The sequence below is a fragment of the Erythrolamprus reginae genome, chromosome 1, assembly GCF_031021105.1.
Source record: "Erythrolamprus reginae isolate rEryReg1 chromosome 1, rEryReg1.hap1, whole genome shotgun sequence".
Lineage (NCBI taxonomy): Eukaryota > Metazoa > Chordata > Lepidosauria > Squamata > Dipsadidae > Erythrolamprus > Erythrolamprus reginae.
This window is the reverse complement of record NC_091950.1, coordinates 91,668,461-91,687,086: the sequence shown is the minus strand read 5'-3', so window position 1 is coordinate 91,687,086 and position 18,626 is coordinate 91,668,461. Positions and strand designations below refer to the sequence as shown.

Sequence of the window (18,626 nt, the reverse complement as noted above, 5' to 3'; positions counted from 1 at the left end):
GAATTCCCCAGCCAGCGAATGCTGGCTGGGGAATTCTGGGAGTTGAAGTCCAAATATCTTCAAGCTCCCAAGGTTGGGAAACACATAGAAACATAGAAGACTGACAGCAGAAAAAGACCTCATGGTCCATCTAGTCTGCCCTTATATAATTTTCTGTATTTTATCTTAGGATGGATATATGTTTATCGTGTTTAAATGCAGTTACTGTGGATTTACCAACCACGTCTGCTGGAAGTTTGTTCCAAGGGTCTACTACTCTTTCAGTAAAATAATATTTTCTCACGTTGCTTTTGATCTTTCCCCCAACTAACCAGATTGTGTCCCCTTGTTCTTGTGTTCACTTTCCTATTAAAAACACTTCCCTCCTGGACCTTATTTAACCCTTTAACATATTTAAATGTTTCGATCATGTCCCCCCTTTTCCTTCTGTCCTCCAGACTATACAGACTATACACTGGTCTAGATAGCACTAACACTTAATTTTGAATTTGGGTGTGTATGTATTAATTCTAAAGAATTTTGAAGAAGCTGCTCTTGTGTGAATCAACTATTGTGATCCTTCTTCTATGGCCTTATTCTTACTGCCTCCTTTTTAAAGAATCAAGGAGGTACAAATCGGGGGGGGGGGGGGGGTTCTAATTTACGTCACTGCTGGTTCGATTCCTCCCGCATTGCATGGCCACACCTTGTGGGTGGGCGCATGTACAGTTGCAAAAAATACACACACATCAAAAAAATAAGCTAAAAACAAGATGGCAATTGCACGCACAGTGCCAGAAACATGGATTCTACACATGTGCAAAAGGAAAAAATCCCAAGGGGGAAAAAATTATGGTGTTTTTTTTTTTAAGATAGCAGCACTCACGGAACGGTAACGACCGAACCAGTTCCATGATATCATTGTGACATCACCAGGCAGTCGCTACCGGTTTAGACAAACCGGTCCGAAAGGGGAGGAACCAAGCAATTCATCATAAAAAAGCCTTTCAGGACATAATTCTAGCTCTACCAGTTTTTCCTGAGTTTTTCTGGCTAGAGAAACTTCACTGTCACATGGAGGATTTTCCATGTCCAATTTCAAGCTAATTGGGCAAATAATTCTTGGTTTTATGAGTACAAGGATGATTGCTATTATTTACATCCTGCCTTTCAAGAGGAGAAACTCTGCCAGAGCAGCTTAAAAGTAATAACAATCACAAAAACTAAAACAAAATATAAAAATAACTGGTCCCCATTCCAATAAAACCTCTGCGAGGAGGAGAGAAAGCTGGATTTTATTCCTTGCTCCTTCAAAAGTGTCTAGGTTAAGATGCCTTAAGGCAGTGTTTCTCAACCTTGGCAACTTGAAGATATCTGGACTTCAACTTCCAGAATTCCCCAGCCAGCACTCGCTGGCTGGGGAATTCTGGGAGTTGAAGTCCAAATATCTTCAAGTTGCCAAGGTTGGGAAGCACTGCCTTAAGCAATGGGCCCTTTTCTATAGCTCCATGCTTCAGTGGACATTTGAGTTACCAGCTGCTTTGATTTGTTACCTTGAACTCTAAATTAAAAAAAAACACGTTCCAAGAGAAAAATAAAATACAGCCTCAGTTTTACATCAGAGATGGCTTTCAAGTCTCTCCCTTAAAAAAAATGATTTTTGTAAAAAAAAAAAAAAGGCATTTTCTTGAGTTTGAATTTTATTTTATTTTTTAATGCTGGGAAGAGTGGCATTACACAGTTGCTTAGAAACTGTTTCTGGCACCCGAAGATGTTTCTTACTTATTGATCCGTATTGAAGTGGATGAATCTTACTGCTTATTGTTTCTTACTTCAGATCGTGCAGAATGCAGCTGCGAGAGCTATCATGGGCCTTCCTAAATATGCCCATGTTTCACCAACACTCCGCAGTCTGCATTGGTTGCCGATCGGTTTCCGGTCACAATTCAAAGTCTTGGTTATGACCTATAAAGCCCTTCATGGCATCAGACCAGAATATCTCTGGGACTGTCTTCTGCTGCACGAATCCCAGCAACCAGTTAGGTCCCACAGAGTTGGCCTTCTCCGGGTCCCGTTGACCAAACAATGTCGTTTGGCAGGACCCAGGGGAAGAGCCTTCTCTGTGGTGGCCCCGACCCTCTGGAACCAACTCCCCCCAGGTATCAGAGTTGCCCCCACCCTCCTTGCCTTTCTTAAGCTCCTTAAAACCCACCTCTGTCGTCAGGCATGGGGGAATTGAGATATTCCCTTCCCCCTAGGCTTATAAAATTTATGCATGGTATGTCTGTATGTATGATTGGTTTCTTAAATTGGGTTTTTTTACATTACTTTTAATATTAGATTTGTTCATATTGTCTTTTTATTGTTGTTAGCCGCCCCGAGTCTAGGGAGAGGGGCGGCATACAAATCTAATAAATAAATAAATAAATACATACATACATACATACATACATACATACATACATATATACATACTTGCAAGCTGCTTAATTTAAGCAGGACTCCCTAGACCTGCTCAGCACTGCTGAGGATTTACTCAGGCCAATAGTGTTTGTGGCCTTCAGAATTGTGTCTCTTCAGGGCCTGATAGAGATAAGGAGGAGGAGTGGGTGGAGAGCACCTCACTGCAAGTGCCCAAGGGCTGTGGGTAGGTGGTGGAAAGCCCATATGTTCTTCTTGAAGCATTCAGACCCTCTGCTATTTCCTGCTTTGTTATCGCGGTCCGTCGCCTGCTTTTCTTTAACCATTTCTCCATTTCAGCCTCTAGAAACCTGCGCTAAAAACTTGGCCTCTCGGACTTCTAAAATGGAAATTATTTGCTTATCCCTTCATTTGCTTCATTCCTTACAGGAGCCTTTTCAAGCCAAGTTATTTTTTTAAAAGCCATGGACTTAGCAAACAAGGGAATGTCCAAGGATCTGTTGGGAAAGTGAGGGTATCCTGGTATCTCTTGGCTTATACTTCAGAAATATTTGGTTACTTTTGGGGTTTGTCATGGTCACAGAAATACTTTCTCGCTTCTCCGCCCCCACCCCGGTTTCCCCTTCAAGAACTGAACAGTTTCCAGCTTTTGCTCTTTTTATAAATGTGTGTCATGCAATTTCTTTATTTCTTTCCGGTGGTTGTTTCGCATTTTGCAGATAATCAGTGGAATAATGAATTGAAAAATTGACAGGAAAAGCTGGAGGGAGATAACAAGGACCACAACCAATCCGTTGAAACAGAACCAGCCTGGCCGGGGCACAGGGTGGGGAATCCAATTTCCCAGATTGTAGTGTACTTACACACGCCCTCTAACTGGTATCTTCCTTATGCACACCCCTTATAAAGGGCACCAGAATGCCTTCCGTCCCCTGTCCTAATGTTTCTAATTTATTCATTCATTCATTCAATCATTCATTTATTAGATTTGCATGCCGCCCCTCTCCGAAGACTCGGAGCGGCTCACAACAACAATACACAATACAAATCCAATGATTAAGAACAAAGCAGTTAAAACCCTTGATTTAAAAACAATCATACACCCCAAAGAAACCATACATAAAACAGGACAGTCGAGGGAAATCAATTTCCCCATGCCTGGCGGCAGAGGTGGGTTTTTAGGAGTTTGCGAAAGGCAAGGAGGGTGGGGGCAGTCCTGATCTCTGGAGGGAGTTGATTCCAGAGGGCCGGGGCTGCCACAGAGAAGGCTCTTCCCCTGGGTCCTGCCAGACGGCATTTTTTTGTTGACGGGACCCGGAGAAGGCCAACTCTGTGGGACCTAATCGGCCGCTGGGATTCGTGCGGCAGAAGGGTCCCTCTTACTAGTATCATGTATATAAATGTTATTATATCTTTGTATACCACCAATACGTATTTGACAAAACAAACAAATAAATACTGTGATGATTTCAATTCCCATCAACCCCTATCAATCTAATGGATAAAGAAATTATAACATACTGTATCTTGAGAGGACCAAGTTGGGGGCAAAATTATTTACCTAAATTGAATAAATATATTTTAACTATGGGATAAGATAGCGTGCTTAACTGGGAACAGTTCTATTACTAAGCAAATTAGACAAAACTAGGAATGGCATGAAGAAAAATGAGTGTAAGACAGTGATGGCCAACCTATGGCATAGGTGCCACGCAGCGCCATATCTGCTGGCATGCAAGCTGATGTCCTAGCTCAGCTCCAGTGTGCATGGGTGTGCCGGCCAGCTGATTTTTGGCTCACACAGAGGCTCTGGGAGGGTGTTTTTGGCTTCCAGAGAACCTCCTGGGGGATGGGGGAGGGCGTTTTTACCTTCCCCCAGTTTCAGGGAAGCCTTTGAAACCTGGGGAGAGTGGAACATGAGCCTAGTGGGCTCACCAAAAATTGGGAAACAGGCCATTTCCAGCCTCTAGAAGGCCTCCGGGAGGTAGGGGAAGCAGTTTTTGCCCTCCCCAAGCATTGAATTATGGATGTGGGCACTCGTGCATGTGCGATAACGTGCGCACACGCTCATTCGGCACCCGAGGAAAAAAAGGTTCACCATCACTGGTGTAAGACTACCATCTTTAGATTACAGAACTCCAGATGACCACTAGATGGCAGCAGAGAGACATAAAACATTAACTCTCAGTTTTGCAGCCCTAATGGAGCTGTGTTAGAAGAGAGAATTACATGTGCTACACAGGCTTATAAGGAGGTCCAAGCCTCCTAAACTGGACTTGCTAATCACTCTAGCAGTTTTTTTATAAGAAATGCGGGGGGGGGGGATACGTTTTGACTTGTTTTGAAATAAGCTCTTATTAAGACAGCAATCTAAAACACGTTTTGTAAGGAAGAAGTGCCATTGAACTTGCTCCTATTTCTTTCTAAGTAAACACTGCGAGGAATGTGTTGCAAGGAAGGCGGAACTACGGGCGGAATCATTAAAGCTTTTTCCATCTTATCACGAAGCAATTCTGATAACAGAGCAATTCCCTTTCTGATGTTTTGTTCCTGCATTTCTGAACAGAGCCAGGTTTAGTACACAGATAATGATAATCCCCATTCTAACAGGTATTAGAGAAAACGTGTTCCAACTGTATTCTACAGAGCTTAAACCTTGCCAAACCCTTGGGTTTTCTGCAAGTATGTTCGAGATAAGCTAAATTCAACACGAGCGGAGAAAATATTTCAAAACAATTTGCAACACGGTGCAAAAATTTTGATAAATCAGAAGGCGCTCCTTTCTTTTGTCCCCCTTGGTGTTGCTGTGATCTAACACTGTTGTCAAAACAAGCAGCAAAAAGGATACTTTTACAAAAACGTTTGAAGCAAATCCCAAAGCAATTGGACCAGCACCGGTCCATGGACCAGAACCAGTCCTTGCAAGCAAGCAATAGCCCTATCCATACACATGCAGAACTACAAAACCACACTCCTCTTTGTTTGTTTATTGTTTGTTTATTTAGATTTGTATGCCGCCCCTCTCCGCAGACTCTTCCTGTCTGCAGAAAAACTGCTCTCCACGGAACTGGTCCGTGGCACTCAAAAGATTTTGGACCACTGCTTTAGGGTAGTGCGATTCACTGCATTATTATTTATATTGTTATTTACACAATCCACCATATTTTTTCTGTTTTGGGGTGTTTTCACATTTAACAAGGTATTCGTTTCTTGTATTATATATCTCGGCTTCACATGCGAACCAGGACATAGGAAAATGGTACGCTGTTTAAAGAATAACATGAACAGTGAAGGTATTGTATCAAATAAAATACTGGTATGTTTTCACAGGTAATATATATTTAAAAGAGTGATAGATATTTACATGGTCTTTATTCAAGTGGCAGATCAGTGTGAGGAAGGTAGAAGACAGAATCGGCCTCCGGGTCCCATCGACTAAACCATTGTTTCCCAACCTTGGCAACTTGCTGGCTGGGGAATTCTGGGAGTTGAAGTCCAAATATTGCCAAGTTGTCAAGGTTGGGAAACACTGGACTAAACAATGTAGCTCAGTGATGGCGAACCTATGAAACGGGTGCGACAGGTGGCATGTGAGCTGTTGCCCTAGCTCAGCTCCAACATGCATGTGTGTGCTGGCCAGCTGATTTTTGGCTTGCACATAGGCTCTGGCAGGGGGTTTTAGCTTCCAGAGAGCCTACGGGGGGATAGGGGAGAGCATTTTTACTCTTCCCGGGCTCCAGGGAAGCCTTTGGGGAGGGTGAAACACGAGCCTACTGGTCCCACCAGACGTTGGGAAACGGGCCGTTTCTGACCTCCAGGGGGCAGGGGGAGCTGTTTTTGCCCTCCGCAGGCATTGAATTATGGGTGTGGGCACTCGCGCATGCACAATAGTGCACTCCCACGCTCTTTTGGCACCCCAGGAGAAAAAGGTTCACCATCACTGATGTAAGTTGACGAGACCGCGGAGGAGGGCCTTTTCTGTTGCTGCCCCGGCTCTATGGAACCAACTCCCCGCGATGTTCACCCTGCTCTACTAGCCTTTCGAAAAGCTGCTAAGACATGGCTTTGTCGACAGGCCTGGGGGCTGTAAATCTTAACATCTGACACGCCCGAATTATGTTTGATAGTATTATTGTAGTACTGTGTTGTTTTTATTGTTGTAAACCGGCCTGAATCCTATGGGATTGGGCGGCATAGAACTCATATAAATTAAATTTAAAACAACTCCGCCTTGAAGTGTGTGATGATCATTTTTTCGTGGCCAAAATGCTCAATCAAAGCTTCTACTACTCTCCATATTGAAAATTGAGAGATTAATTACAGTATCTAGTTCTTTCCTTGCGCAATATGGAGTAGGTGAGATCACTTAACACAGGCAGCCATTAGTGAGATCACTTACATCCAGTGTGGTGGCTCTTTGGCTACTAGAAACTACCGTATGTAGTTGTCCAAGATTTATTTATTTTATTTATTTATTTAATTGGATTTGTATGTTGCCCCTCTCCGAGGACTCGGGCCGGCTCACAACGTATACAAGAAACAATAATAAAACAATCCAATTAATATACGTAAAAAAGCGATCTTTAAAATTCTGGGTTTTTAAAAAGACTTCCATTAACATTTACTTAGCATCAGACCAGAATACCAGTTGCGGCCCTATCTGGACCGGGACTCATTGCTCACAGTCACTCATGCCCTCATCACCTCGAGGTTCGACTACTGTAATGCTCTCTACATGGGGCTACCTTTGAAAAGTGTTCGGAAACTTCAGATCGTGCAGAATGCAGCTGCGAGAGCAGTCATGGGCCTACCCAGGTATGCCCATGTTTCACCATCACTCCGCAGTCTGCATTGGCTGCCGATCAGTTTCCGGTCACAATTCAAAGTGTTGGTTATGACCTTTAAAGCCCTTCATGGCACTGGACCAGAATATCTCCGAGACCGCCTTCTGTCGCACGAATCCCAGCGACCGATTAGGTCCCACAGAGTGGGCCTCCTCCGGGTCCCGTCAACTAAACAATGTCGGTTGGCGGGCCCCAGGGGGAGAGCCTTCTCTGTGGCGGCACCGACTCTCTGGAACCAACTCCCCCCGGAGATCAGAACTGCCCCTACTCTTCCTGCCTTCCGTAAACTCCTCAAAACCCACCTTTGCCGTCAGGCATGGGGAAACTAAACATCTTCCCCTGGGCACGTTGAATTTATATATGGTATGCTTGTGTGTGTGTATGTTAGTATAGGGGTTTTTCTTAAATTTATAATATTTTAATTAAATTGGATTATGTATTGGATTGTCTTTTTCACTTGTTGTGAGCCGCCCCGAGTTTTCGGAGAGGGGCGGCATACAAATCCAAATAATAAATAATAAATAAATAAATAAGAATATCTCCGGGACCGCCTTCTGCTGCACGAATCCCAGCGACTGGTTAGGTCCCACAGAGTTGGCCTTCTCCGGGTCCCATCGACTAAACAATGTCGTCTGGCGGGACCCAGGGGAAGAGCCTTCTCTGTGGCGGTCCCCACCCTCTGGAACCAACTCCCCCCGGATATCAAAACTGCCCCCACCCTCCTTGCCTTTCGTAAAGTTCTTAAGACCCATCTCTGCCATCAGGCATGGGGGAACTGAGACATCTCCCCCGGGCCTATACAGTTTATACATGGTATGTTTGTGTGTATGCTTGCTTTTAATAATGGGGTTTTTAGTGTATTTTAAATTATTAGATTTGTTCTTACATTGTCTTTGTTATTGTTGTGAGCCGCCCCGAGTCTATGGAGAGGGGCGGCATACAAATCTAATAAATAATAATAATAACTTAGATAAAATGCCTATTTATCTTATGCTTGCGAGCATGCCAGTTTCTGTTATATCCAGGAATGGGGAGTGAGAGGAAAAAATAAATAAATTTAGAAAGCACAAAGTTTTATGGGGGGTGGGGTGGTATTTAAAGGACACAAGATTTTGCTTACAGTATTAAATCATGAGAACTGATAGGTCAAGCAGTCCTGCATTCTATTTCTGTCTCTTTCTGTCCTAATCTGCACAGAAGTCACTTTATGTACAATGATTTGTACCTTGTTATTTTACAAATAACGTGGCCTAAAGAGCCTATCACTTAGTTGGAAGAAAAGACCTTAATACCATATGGTCTGTGTCCTTCAGAACCAGATGTCTTCTACATTTCTTTCCTTTAGACTCAGTTATTTTAGACGAGTCGTAATTTTAAACTTTTGTTTTTGAATGATTTCGTTATTATTTATTGCTGCAACCGTATGCTATTTCCTGTTATTACAAATTGCAAAAGAGATTGCAATCAAACAAATAACATACAAACAGCATTTTAAAATAAAGGAAAATAAATTCAGGTATAAAATAACAAGTTCGCTTTTTAAAAGTGAGCAAGAGAAGAATACCAGCTGTGTCTTTTGGACCAAGCACAAGGACAGTCTCATACTGAGCATATGACACTTGTCTAAAAGTGAGGTTCCCAAGACATGAATCACGGGAGCTAAGATGCTTCCTTCCAGAAAGCTAATGGTAGTCTTAGCCAGAGTTATTTGGACCGCCAATGATAATGACTCTGCGAGCATCCCCAAATTGCTTTCCTGTCCTCATGGAGACAGCACAGACTTCTTCAAAATAGGCAAACTCTCACATTTCAATTTGGGGACACCACCGACCGATCTTGTCAGCATGTAGATTTTTTAATCAGCCCTGTCTACTCCATCGTGGCATCCAGACAGTGGTTCAGAACATGGAGCCAGGGGAGGGTAAAAACCTGAGCTGAATTGAATATCATCAGCGCACTTACTGATGACATCCAATTCCTAAACTCTGAAAGCTACTTTCAGTGGCTTCATTTATTTATATTTATTTTATTATTTTATTTTATTTTATTTTATTTTTATGCCGCCCTTCTCCTTAGACTCAGGGCGGCTTACAGCATGTTAGCAATAGCACTTTTTAAGAGAGCCAGCGTATTGCCCCCACAATCCGGGTCCTCATTTTACCCACCATGGAAGGATGGAAGGATGAGTCAACCTTGAGCGGGTGATGAGATTTGAACCGCTGATCTGCAGATCTACAGTCAGCTTTAGTGGCCTGCAGTACTACACTCTACCTACTGCACCATCTCGGCTCTAGATGCTTAATACAATGCAAAAGGCAATGGCATCCCTCACTAGTCTAGTATTGTCTATTCCCAATTTTAAAAAGCAATCTCTAGAACAGGGGTGTCAAATTCAAGCCCCTATGACCCTGATCCGGCCTGCGTGGTGCTTAGATCGGGCACCTGGGGCCACCCTGGAAACAGCAAATGACCAGCTGTGTGTAGCTCTCCCAAGCTCCTTTTTTGCTGGCAGAGGGCTTCCGGAGGCCATCCCAGCCAAAAACGGAGCTTGTGAGCCCATTTTTGTTGGCAGAACGCTCAGGCCACAGTTGCCCCCCAACTCTAGTGATGTTAAGCTAGCCACACATACCCTCCCCAAGGTCAAACACAACCCTGATGCGGCCCTCAATGAAATCGAGTTTGACACCCCTGCTTTAGGAAGATACTATAGCCAAGAGCAGAGGTAGTCAAAGTTGGCTCTTCTATGACATGTGGACTTCAACTCCCAGAATTCCTGAGCTAGCATGATTGGCTCAGGAATTCTGGGAGTTGAAGTCCACAAGTCATAGAAGAGCCAACTTTGCCTTCCCCTGCCCAAGAGCATCAAAAGCCAATGAAAAATCAAATGGTTAACAGAGTCCCACTCAGAGGCATTTCCAGGAAGCAACACTTTCATTAAAATGATGAAAGCAGAACTCTGCTACAGATTCATTCCTTTCATAGGTGTGTGAGGTGACAGAAAGCATGTACAAAAGGGCTGAAACTTGTGGTATAATGTTACTTTTATCACTTGTCCACTCTTGACTATCCTGCAGATGCCTTTATTCAAGTGTCTTGTTCTACTGGAATCAAAATTCAAACATAATTAAGTGCCCTTTTTAGCAATAAGGAGAAATGTAAATATTATTTTAGTCCAACAAATCAACATGCAAGAATAAGATATAGTTAAGTGAGCAAAACAGTTATTAGGGTAGATCTTCATAAAAACATATATTTTACATTGCCCTTATTACATCTCCAATGAAATTCTGTCCTAGACTTTTCTATACAAAGTACATTCAATATTTATTATTTTTTGTTGTGGGTTAAGATCCATTGACATTCTAGATACAGAAATTAAGACAGTCTCCCATTGTCCAGAGTTATAGGAACTGTGTAGATGTGACTATGCAACACAAAGCTAAAATTTTCAGACAATAATATTTTCTTGTTTTTGTTAAAAGCAATTCAAAATTATGGGGAAAAAAGGTTACCACTAAAATTCATATCTTTTTATCCTGTTTGCTATCTGATGCTTCAGTGTTCTTTCTAGAGAAAATAACTCTTTGAGTGTATCAGATAATAAATGTCAAGAAAGATAAAACCAGATTTCAGTGTAATTTTAGTAGTCAACCATCTCTTGCTATATCAGTATTGAACTTTTCTCTGTTTAATTCTTTGGCTGGCTAAAATTGCGTGCATGCAGGATGAGTGAATATTGAGCAGATTCACCATTTGGTTGCCTTGTTTGATTGAAAACCTGAACTTCTGCTTCATAGCAGTCCCGTCGACTAAACAATGTCGTCTGGCGGGTACCAGGGGAAGAGCCTTCTCTGTGGCGGCCCCGACTCTCTGGAACTAGCTCCCCCTGGAGATTAGAACTGCTCCCACCCTCCTTGCCTCCCGTAAACTCCTTAAAACTCACCTCTGCCGTCAGGCATGGGGGAATTGAGGCATTCCCCCTCCCTCCCCCGGGCCTATATAATTTATGTATGGTGTGCCTGTGTGTATGTCTGGTTTAATAATGGGTTTTTTAAAATGTTTTTTAAATTTATTAGATTTGTTATGAATTGTCTTATTGTATGCTGTGAGCTGCCCCGAGTCTACGGAGAGGGGCGGCATACAAATCTAATAAATAATAATAATAATAGCTATACCAAGATACTATATTGTTGATTAATAATCAGGGCCAGAGTATCTTCGAGTATCTCAGGGCCAAAGTATCTTCGAGATTGCCTTCTACCACAAATCTCTCAGTGACTCGTTAGATCCCACAGGGTTGATCTTCTTTGGGTCCTGTCAGCTAAACAATAGGGGAGAGCTTTCTCTGTGGTTGCCCCGACTGTCTGGAATCAGCTACCTCCTGGAATACGCTATGCCCCCACCTTATTGGTCTTCTGGAAAGCCGGAAAGACCTAGCTTTTCCGACAGGCCTGGGGCTATTGACCTCGTAGGGGTTATTAGCAAAGTCAGCCCATGAATGCATGGATGGCTGTAATTATTTTAAATTGAAATGCTTTTGCAGTATATTGATCCATGTTTATTTCTGCTGTGAGCCACCCTGAGTCCTTGGGAGTGTGGCGGCATAGGAATATAAATAAGTAAGTAAGTAAATAGTGGCACACAAAAGCACACCCTAGAATACCTTTGTCAAAAGGCTACCACAGTTGGAAGCAGCATCAAGAAGTTCTGGGTTTGTAGCATCTGAGGAGGAGGCAAATTCTTGTAACCACTGAGGGTTACAAAATTTGCAGAGCCCATGTTCTTTTCTAACTGTAGCGAAAGTAAGTTCAGTTTTTAAAGATTCTTGTGTGTATTTATGTGTGTGTACACACAAACATATGAAGTCCCAAACTTTGAGCACGTGACTGTGGGAATATAGCAACAGCTGTAAATTAAAAACCAATTGTAAGTCACATTTTTAGTGCTGTAACTTTGAATAGCTATTGTTGTGGTTAGATCTGGCCCAGCTCCTGCCCCAAGGAATGTGCAGGTGGATGTGGGGGAGACATCCACATGCCGCAGGCCTATTTTGCTCCCAATGGAATCTGCCGATAAAGGCTCCTCTGACCAAGGCAGCGTGAGTGACAGGAAAGAGGGGAGTTTGGCAGACAGCCCAGGAAGAGATCAATCATCTGTATCATCTTTGGATTCTGAACAAGAATTAATGACACATCCATGCATGCATAGAGTGATGCATATGAGACAACAACTAAAGGATTATTACAAGAGAAAATGAGGCCACCTGTGGATGGGTGGGGCTCCAGTAATTAGGGTTGCTGCTATAAATAGCAGCGTGTGGGTTTGGCCGTTGTGGAAGAGTATCTGATCGCAGTTCGTCAGGAATCCTGGGTTGCTGGTTTCTGGACTTTGCTTGTTGATTTTTCAGGCCTTTGAAAACAAAGTAGATCAACGTGTGTGTGTGTGTGTGTGTGTCTCACTTCATTGGAAAAAGAAATTTCTTCATAGCTGCTAGCTAAGTACTTAATGACTGCTTAAGGTTAATTGTACAGACGACCCAGTTGTTTTGGGACGAGTTCAATACAAAAAGAGTGCTTAGTTTATTTTGAATTTTGGGATAAAGAACATTGTTTTGAATTTTCAAATGTGTGTGTCTGAAATTTGTACCCTTGAATTTTCGGGAGGCTCCTACCAGAGAGCCCGGCAGAACAGCTATTAAATAAATGGTTGTAAATCAAAGACTACTTGAATGTGACGATGCTATACAGCAGTGTTGGTGAACCTTTTTTCCCCTTAGGTGCCAAAAGAGAGTGCACGTGCGCGAGTGCCCACATCCATAATTCAATGCTTGAGGAAGGCAAAAATAGCTTCCCCTGCCCCCCTGGAAGCCTTCTGGAGGCTGGAAACAGCCTGTTTCCCAACTTCTGGTGGGCCCAGCAGGCTCATGTTTTGCCCTCCCCAGGCTCCAAAGGCTTTCCTGGAGCCAGAGGAGGGTAAAAACCCCTCCATCCCCCCCCCCAAGGCTCTCTGGAAGTCAAAAATGCCCTCCCAGAGCCTCTGCGCAAACCAAAAATCAGCTGACCAGCACACAGGTGTACGTTGGAGTTGAGCTAGGGCAACTGCTTGTGTGCCAGCAGATATGACTCCACATGCCACCTGTGGCACCCGTACCACAGGTTCGCCATCGCTGGGCTAGACATTTGACATTTTGCAAATACTGCATCTATTTCATCTTGTATGGAAAATATTGTTTTATTCACTGCAAGCAAATAAAATAAATGCTTTTATTGCTTTGTTTTGTTTTTTTAAAGGATCACATATGGTTCCCCTGCCTTCTATTTCCTCCTTTTTCCTCTCTCAGCTTTCTACCCTGCATCAGCTAGCTGGCTCCTAGCCCCCTTCACGCCCTTCTCCCTCCCTTTAAACAGCATCTTTACTTGCTTTATTGACAAACCTCAAGGCTTTGTTCCCAAACAATGGCAGTTGGTTCACCTAAGTACATGTTGCCCTGTAGGGTCCTTTGAAAAACATTGCTTGTTCAGCTTGATCAGGTGGAGAAATCCAAAATGAGTAAGCTTGCTGAGGTCTGGGTCACCTTAGCAGAGCCGTTATTAACAGCAAATCTTGTTCTTTACTTTAAGCTCTCTTCTAAACAGAGAAAGGGGATTCACAAACTGAATTTTAGCACAGATGCACATAATATTGTGGCCAGTTGTGAATGACTGACACACCAATGATCAAGGTGGTATGACGTGATTTTCCACACAAATAGAAGATCGGGAAGAGATTGACCACTATTACAACATTGACTATTATTCCAGAAGAATTTGATGAAAGGTTCCAATATCAGCTATAGCGAGGGGGGCGTTTGCCCAGGTTCGTCTGGTGCACCAATTGCAGCCCTATTTGGACCGGGAGTCGCTGCTCACAGTCACTCATGCCCTCATCACCTCGAGGCTCGACTACTGTAACGCTCTCTACATGGGGCTACCTTTGAAAAGTGTTCAGAAACTTCAGGTCATGCAGAATGCAGCTGCGAGAGCTATCATGGGCTTTCCCAAATATGCCCATATTACACCAACACTCCGCAGTCTGCATTGGTTGCCGATCAGTTTCTGGTCACAATTCAAAGTGTTGGTTATGACCTATAAAGCCCTTCATGGCACCGGATCAGATTATCTCATGGACCGCCTTCTGCTGCACGAATCCCAGTGACCAGTTAGGTCCCACAAAGTTGGCCTTCTCTGGGTCCCGTCAACTAAACAATGTCGCTTGGCCGGACCCAGGGGAAGAGCCTTCTCTGTGGCGGCCCCAGCCCTCTGGAACCAACTCCCCCCAGAGATTAGAATTGCCCCCACCCTCCTTGCCTTTCGTAAGCTTCTTAAAACCCACCTCTGCCGCCAGGCATGGGGAAACTGAGATACTCTTTCCCCCTAGGCCTTTACAATTTTATGCATGGTATGTCTGTATGTATGTTTGGTTTTATAATAAGGGTTTTAACTGTTTTAATATTGGATTGTTATATGCTGTTTTTATTACTGTTGTTAGCCGCCCCGAGTCTACGGAGAGGGGCGGCATACAAATGCAATAAATAAATAAATGAATAATAAATAAATAAATTTGTTTTCAAGCTCTCCTGGCTCTGTCCAAACTCAGTAAATAGTTTTGCCTTTGGAAAATGTAGAGATTGGATAGATTAGCAGACAGGGCTGTTTGCCTGTCTTCCTGTATTCTCTAAGGGCTGACATACGTGCAGAATATGCCTAGATTCACCTCCTTAGCAGATACAAATCAGCAGTGTTGCATTAATTTCAACAGAGACATACCAGCCCACACCCACTCAAGGTTGGCTCATGGACAGAGGAATGGCTCATTTTCTTGCCGAGCAAGAGAAATCGGCAATTTCCTTATCCTGGCCCCACTGTCCTTAGAAAGCATTGGGTGGATTGTTGAAACGGCAGAACATTTTCCTACTACACTTGGAATGATCCTACTCCAGAATGACTTTTAATACATTCAAAGGAAGTTGAGAGCCCCGTGGAATAAAACATCTCCTTTTATCATTGAAAGAGGAGGTTCTCATTGCTTTGGAAAAGACATCCAACAAGATAGGAAAATTGTGAGTCATTTTAAGTCTAGTCAATTTAAATTAGTCTTCCAAGCAAATTCTCTGCCAGGTAATTTGTTGCCTAGAAGCCTCCGAAATAGTTGATCAGACTGTTGAAAGACTGGTAATGATTCATCAATAAGAAGAAGAAAGATAAGGAACCACTTTTCGGGCAGCCAAAATTACCTGGCATTGGAAAACAGACTCTGCTACTCTCAAATTGTGATTGGTTTAATTTTTTTAATTATCCCCCCCCCCCCCCAAAAAAATCTAGTATTTCTTGTAGAAGTGTACTAACTAAAAATTGAATAAGGATTTTGTTAATTAGTTCTTAAAAGTATTTCAGCTCAGTACGTGATGTTGTTCATTGAAGTGGTTTTATTTGCTCACAATTTCAGAAGTGGATCCAAAGGAGCAGCCCTGTAGTAATTGGGAAGGAATAAACCCAGCGCTGCAAGCAATAAAAGTGAGGAAAGATACATTTCACAACGAAGCTGAAATGCCTTTATCCAGTTTTACCCTGTAAGTCACGTCAGCAGTTACCAGAAGCAACCAGAAAAACAGAATACTGAAATCCGGAGGAGGAGAAAAAAGCCCATGTTTTTGAACTGATATCATTATTCTCCTGATCTGAAGCAACTTCTGCATAGTTTCCAGTTTTCTGTTTTGATTGCAACAACTACCACATTTTTTTTCAAGCTTGACTCTGGCATTTGTGATCTCACAGCTTTTCTTTAAATAACATGAGCATAAACAAAATGATCAGGAACATTCTTGAATCCTGTTGGTTGATGTTGAATATCCTTTACTTGTTCAAAGAGTCTCTCTCTCTCTCTCTCTCTCTCTCTCTCTCTCTCTCTCTCTCTCTCTCTCTCTCTCTCTTTCTCTCTCTCTCTCCCTCCCCCCCTTTCCCCTCCTCCCTCGCCGTCTCCCCTCCTCTCTCATTTTAGCTTGAGATTTGGGTATTGTCTGGTCAATCCAGTCAAGCTTGAAGAGTATGTATTTAACATGATATTCAAAACACATGACAGTCATATGCATTGCTACCATTAAACTAACATCTGCGGATTGTTCATAGAAATATTTCATAAATTATCATGGAATCTTGCTATGTCAACATTGACCAGCTTAATGAGAGAAAGCGATGTACTATAACAACACTTCACCAAAAAGATCCACATTCTCTTGTATCTGTGATACCACATTCATCTGCGATATGTCCTACCTGTCAAACTAGAATAGCTAGGATACATCAGCATAGATGATACAACTATTGACGATAACAAATTCCTAGGCCTAATGGCTTGGAATGTTCAAAGCATTTCATAAATGCAGTATTATAGCTCTTGCAGTAACACTGCTCACTAGAGTATTCATGTATTTCATATTTTGGGTCTATAATTAAAATAGGATCCCTTGCAAATGGGGATTTATAGCAAAAGCAGGGCTCATCGATCAGGTACTTCAATAGCAGAGATGTCCTGATGAAAATAAAACTTCTGTTACTTGTTGATCTGTTTCTTCTATTTCTGGTTCAGGACTATATAGGCTTTGACGCAGTCTCTAAAAGTGTGATACCATGAACATGACACCTTTGTGTAGCACTTTAAAACAGCCACACCTTTATCCAGAAACCATTTGCTTGGAAGAATCATCTAAAGATTGGTGCTATGCAGTCCAACTAAATGAAGCATACTGCAAAGTAGGTCAAACATCTTCCCCAAACTCAGAATTTCCAAACTACATCAACAATTAATTATGAAAGTCCCAATCCCAAGAAATTTGGAAAATATTGTCTTGAAGGAAGGCTCTCTTAAAGAATGGATTGTCTTTTGTTAAACAAGCCAGACAGAGAGACTTATTGTATATCACAATGTTTTAATACTGTATAGCATCATCACATTCAAGTAGTTTTTGATTTACAACCATTTATTTAATAGCTATTCAAAATAAGTCACTATTTAGTAAGTCACTAAATACTATTTAGACACCGTTTAGTAAGTCACTAAATACTATTGGTATTTACTTACTAAATACTATTTATTAAGTCACTAAAAATGTGACTTATAATTGGTTTTTAATTTACAACTGTTGCTATATTCCCACAGTCACATTATCAAATTTGGGCACTTTGTGTGTGCGTGTGTGTGTGTGTATACACACACACATGGTTACCTGGGGTTTACCTGATTGCCATTTACAATCTTTCCAGGGGATTTCCAACAAGCAGTCAATGGACAAAACCAAATTCTCTTAATCACCACAGTGATTGACTTAACAACCATAACAAAAAAGTTGTAAAATCAAGTTAAAATCACTTAACAACCTTATCCCTTAGCAACAGACTCAGTAATTCCAATTGTGGTCATAAATCAAGGACTACCTGGATATTTTACCAGACTACTTGGATATTTATTTTAAGAAAATAATGAATAAAGCCAATAAAAATAGATTCTGTTCAGACCATTGATATTATTATCTTTCCCTGATTAATAATGATGTTGTCAGGCTTCCAAATAGCATTTGAAACTAAAAAAGTCTGAGGCATAGCTCCAAATTTCCAATTTGTGAGAAACCCGAATCTGAAGTCTTTTGGGTTTCTCCATGCAGTTTAAGGTGCATTCCCCTATTCAAACACCTACAAGTTCATTACATGGCCCAGTCTGGTTCTGCCAACGTGTCCAGTCCTCCCATCAACTTCTGGGCAGGTGCTGTACAAAGGATGACCTTGAGAATCCAGAAGGAATTTGTTAAAGCTACAACTCTACAACTCTCATGCAACAGCCCCTCCCAAATTCCCACAGTACTAATACATTCTACGCAGTGAAGGGCTACCAAAATTTTTACTACCACACTGTGGGTGTGGCTTATGCAGGATGCCCTGCATTTTCTTTCAACATCTTTCAGTGCAAATTGGGTCCTCTGGGGTGGAGCTCCATTTTCACTCCCCCGCATCCGGGCAGTAGCGCACCCCTGATTCTACATTATAATATGTGGCAGGCCAAAGTCTCCAAATCAAACGATGGCTTTGGACTGACAAATGTTAATTGTGGTTGTTCTGCTTCAAGCCTAATTGGATCGGAACAAAGGAAAACCCACTCACAAAGATTTCAAAACAAACACATCTATATTTTAAAATGATTTGTACAAAAACAAATTTAGTCCCTTTGTCCATGTTGGCAGTGTTCCCAGGCAAATTGACTAATAGATAACGAACGGCCACTTCTGGGAGCCAAATCCAATTTAGACATTCTTCAGTGCTCTAATGTTTTCAAAACACACTCACGAAGCTTCAG

General features: G+C 42.2%; 1 protein-coding gene across 9 annotated transcripts in view; it reads left to right on the top strand.

The window, feature by feature from the left end:
* The window catches only part of RAD51B (RAD51 paralog B), a 465,772-nt gene extending 448,931 nt beyond the window's left edge, over nt 1-16,841 (top strand). For 4 of the 9 annotated variants that reach the window (XR_011559708.1, XM_070759080.1, XM_070759089.1 and 1 more), the window contains one exon: nt 15,729-16,841. Coding sequence is in view for 7 of the 9 variants with exons in the window: in XM_070759080.1 (XP_070615181.1) it covers nt 15,729-15,856 (128 nt within the window). In the remaining 2 variants the exon portion in view is untranslated. The remainder of the gene's footprint in view (nt 1-15,728) is intronic. The other 5 variants (XM_070759020.1, XM_070759028.1, XM_070759037.1 and 2 more) reach the window with 2 other exon arrangements.
* Nucleotides 16,842-18,626: the final 1,785 nt, after the last annotated feature.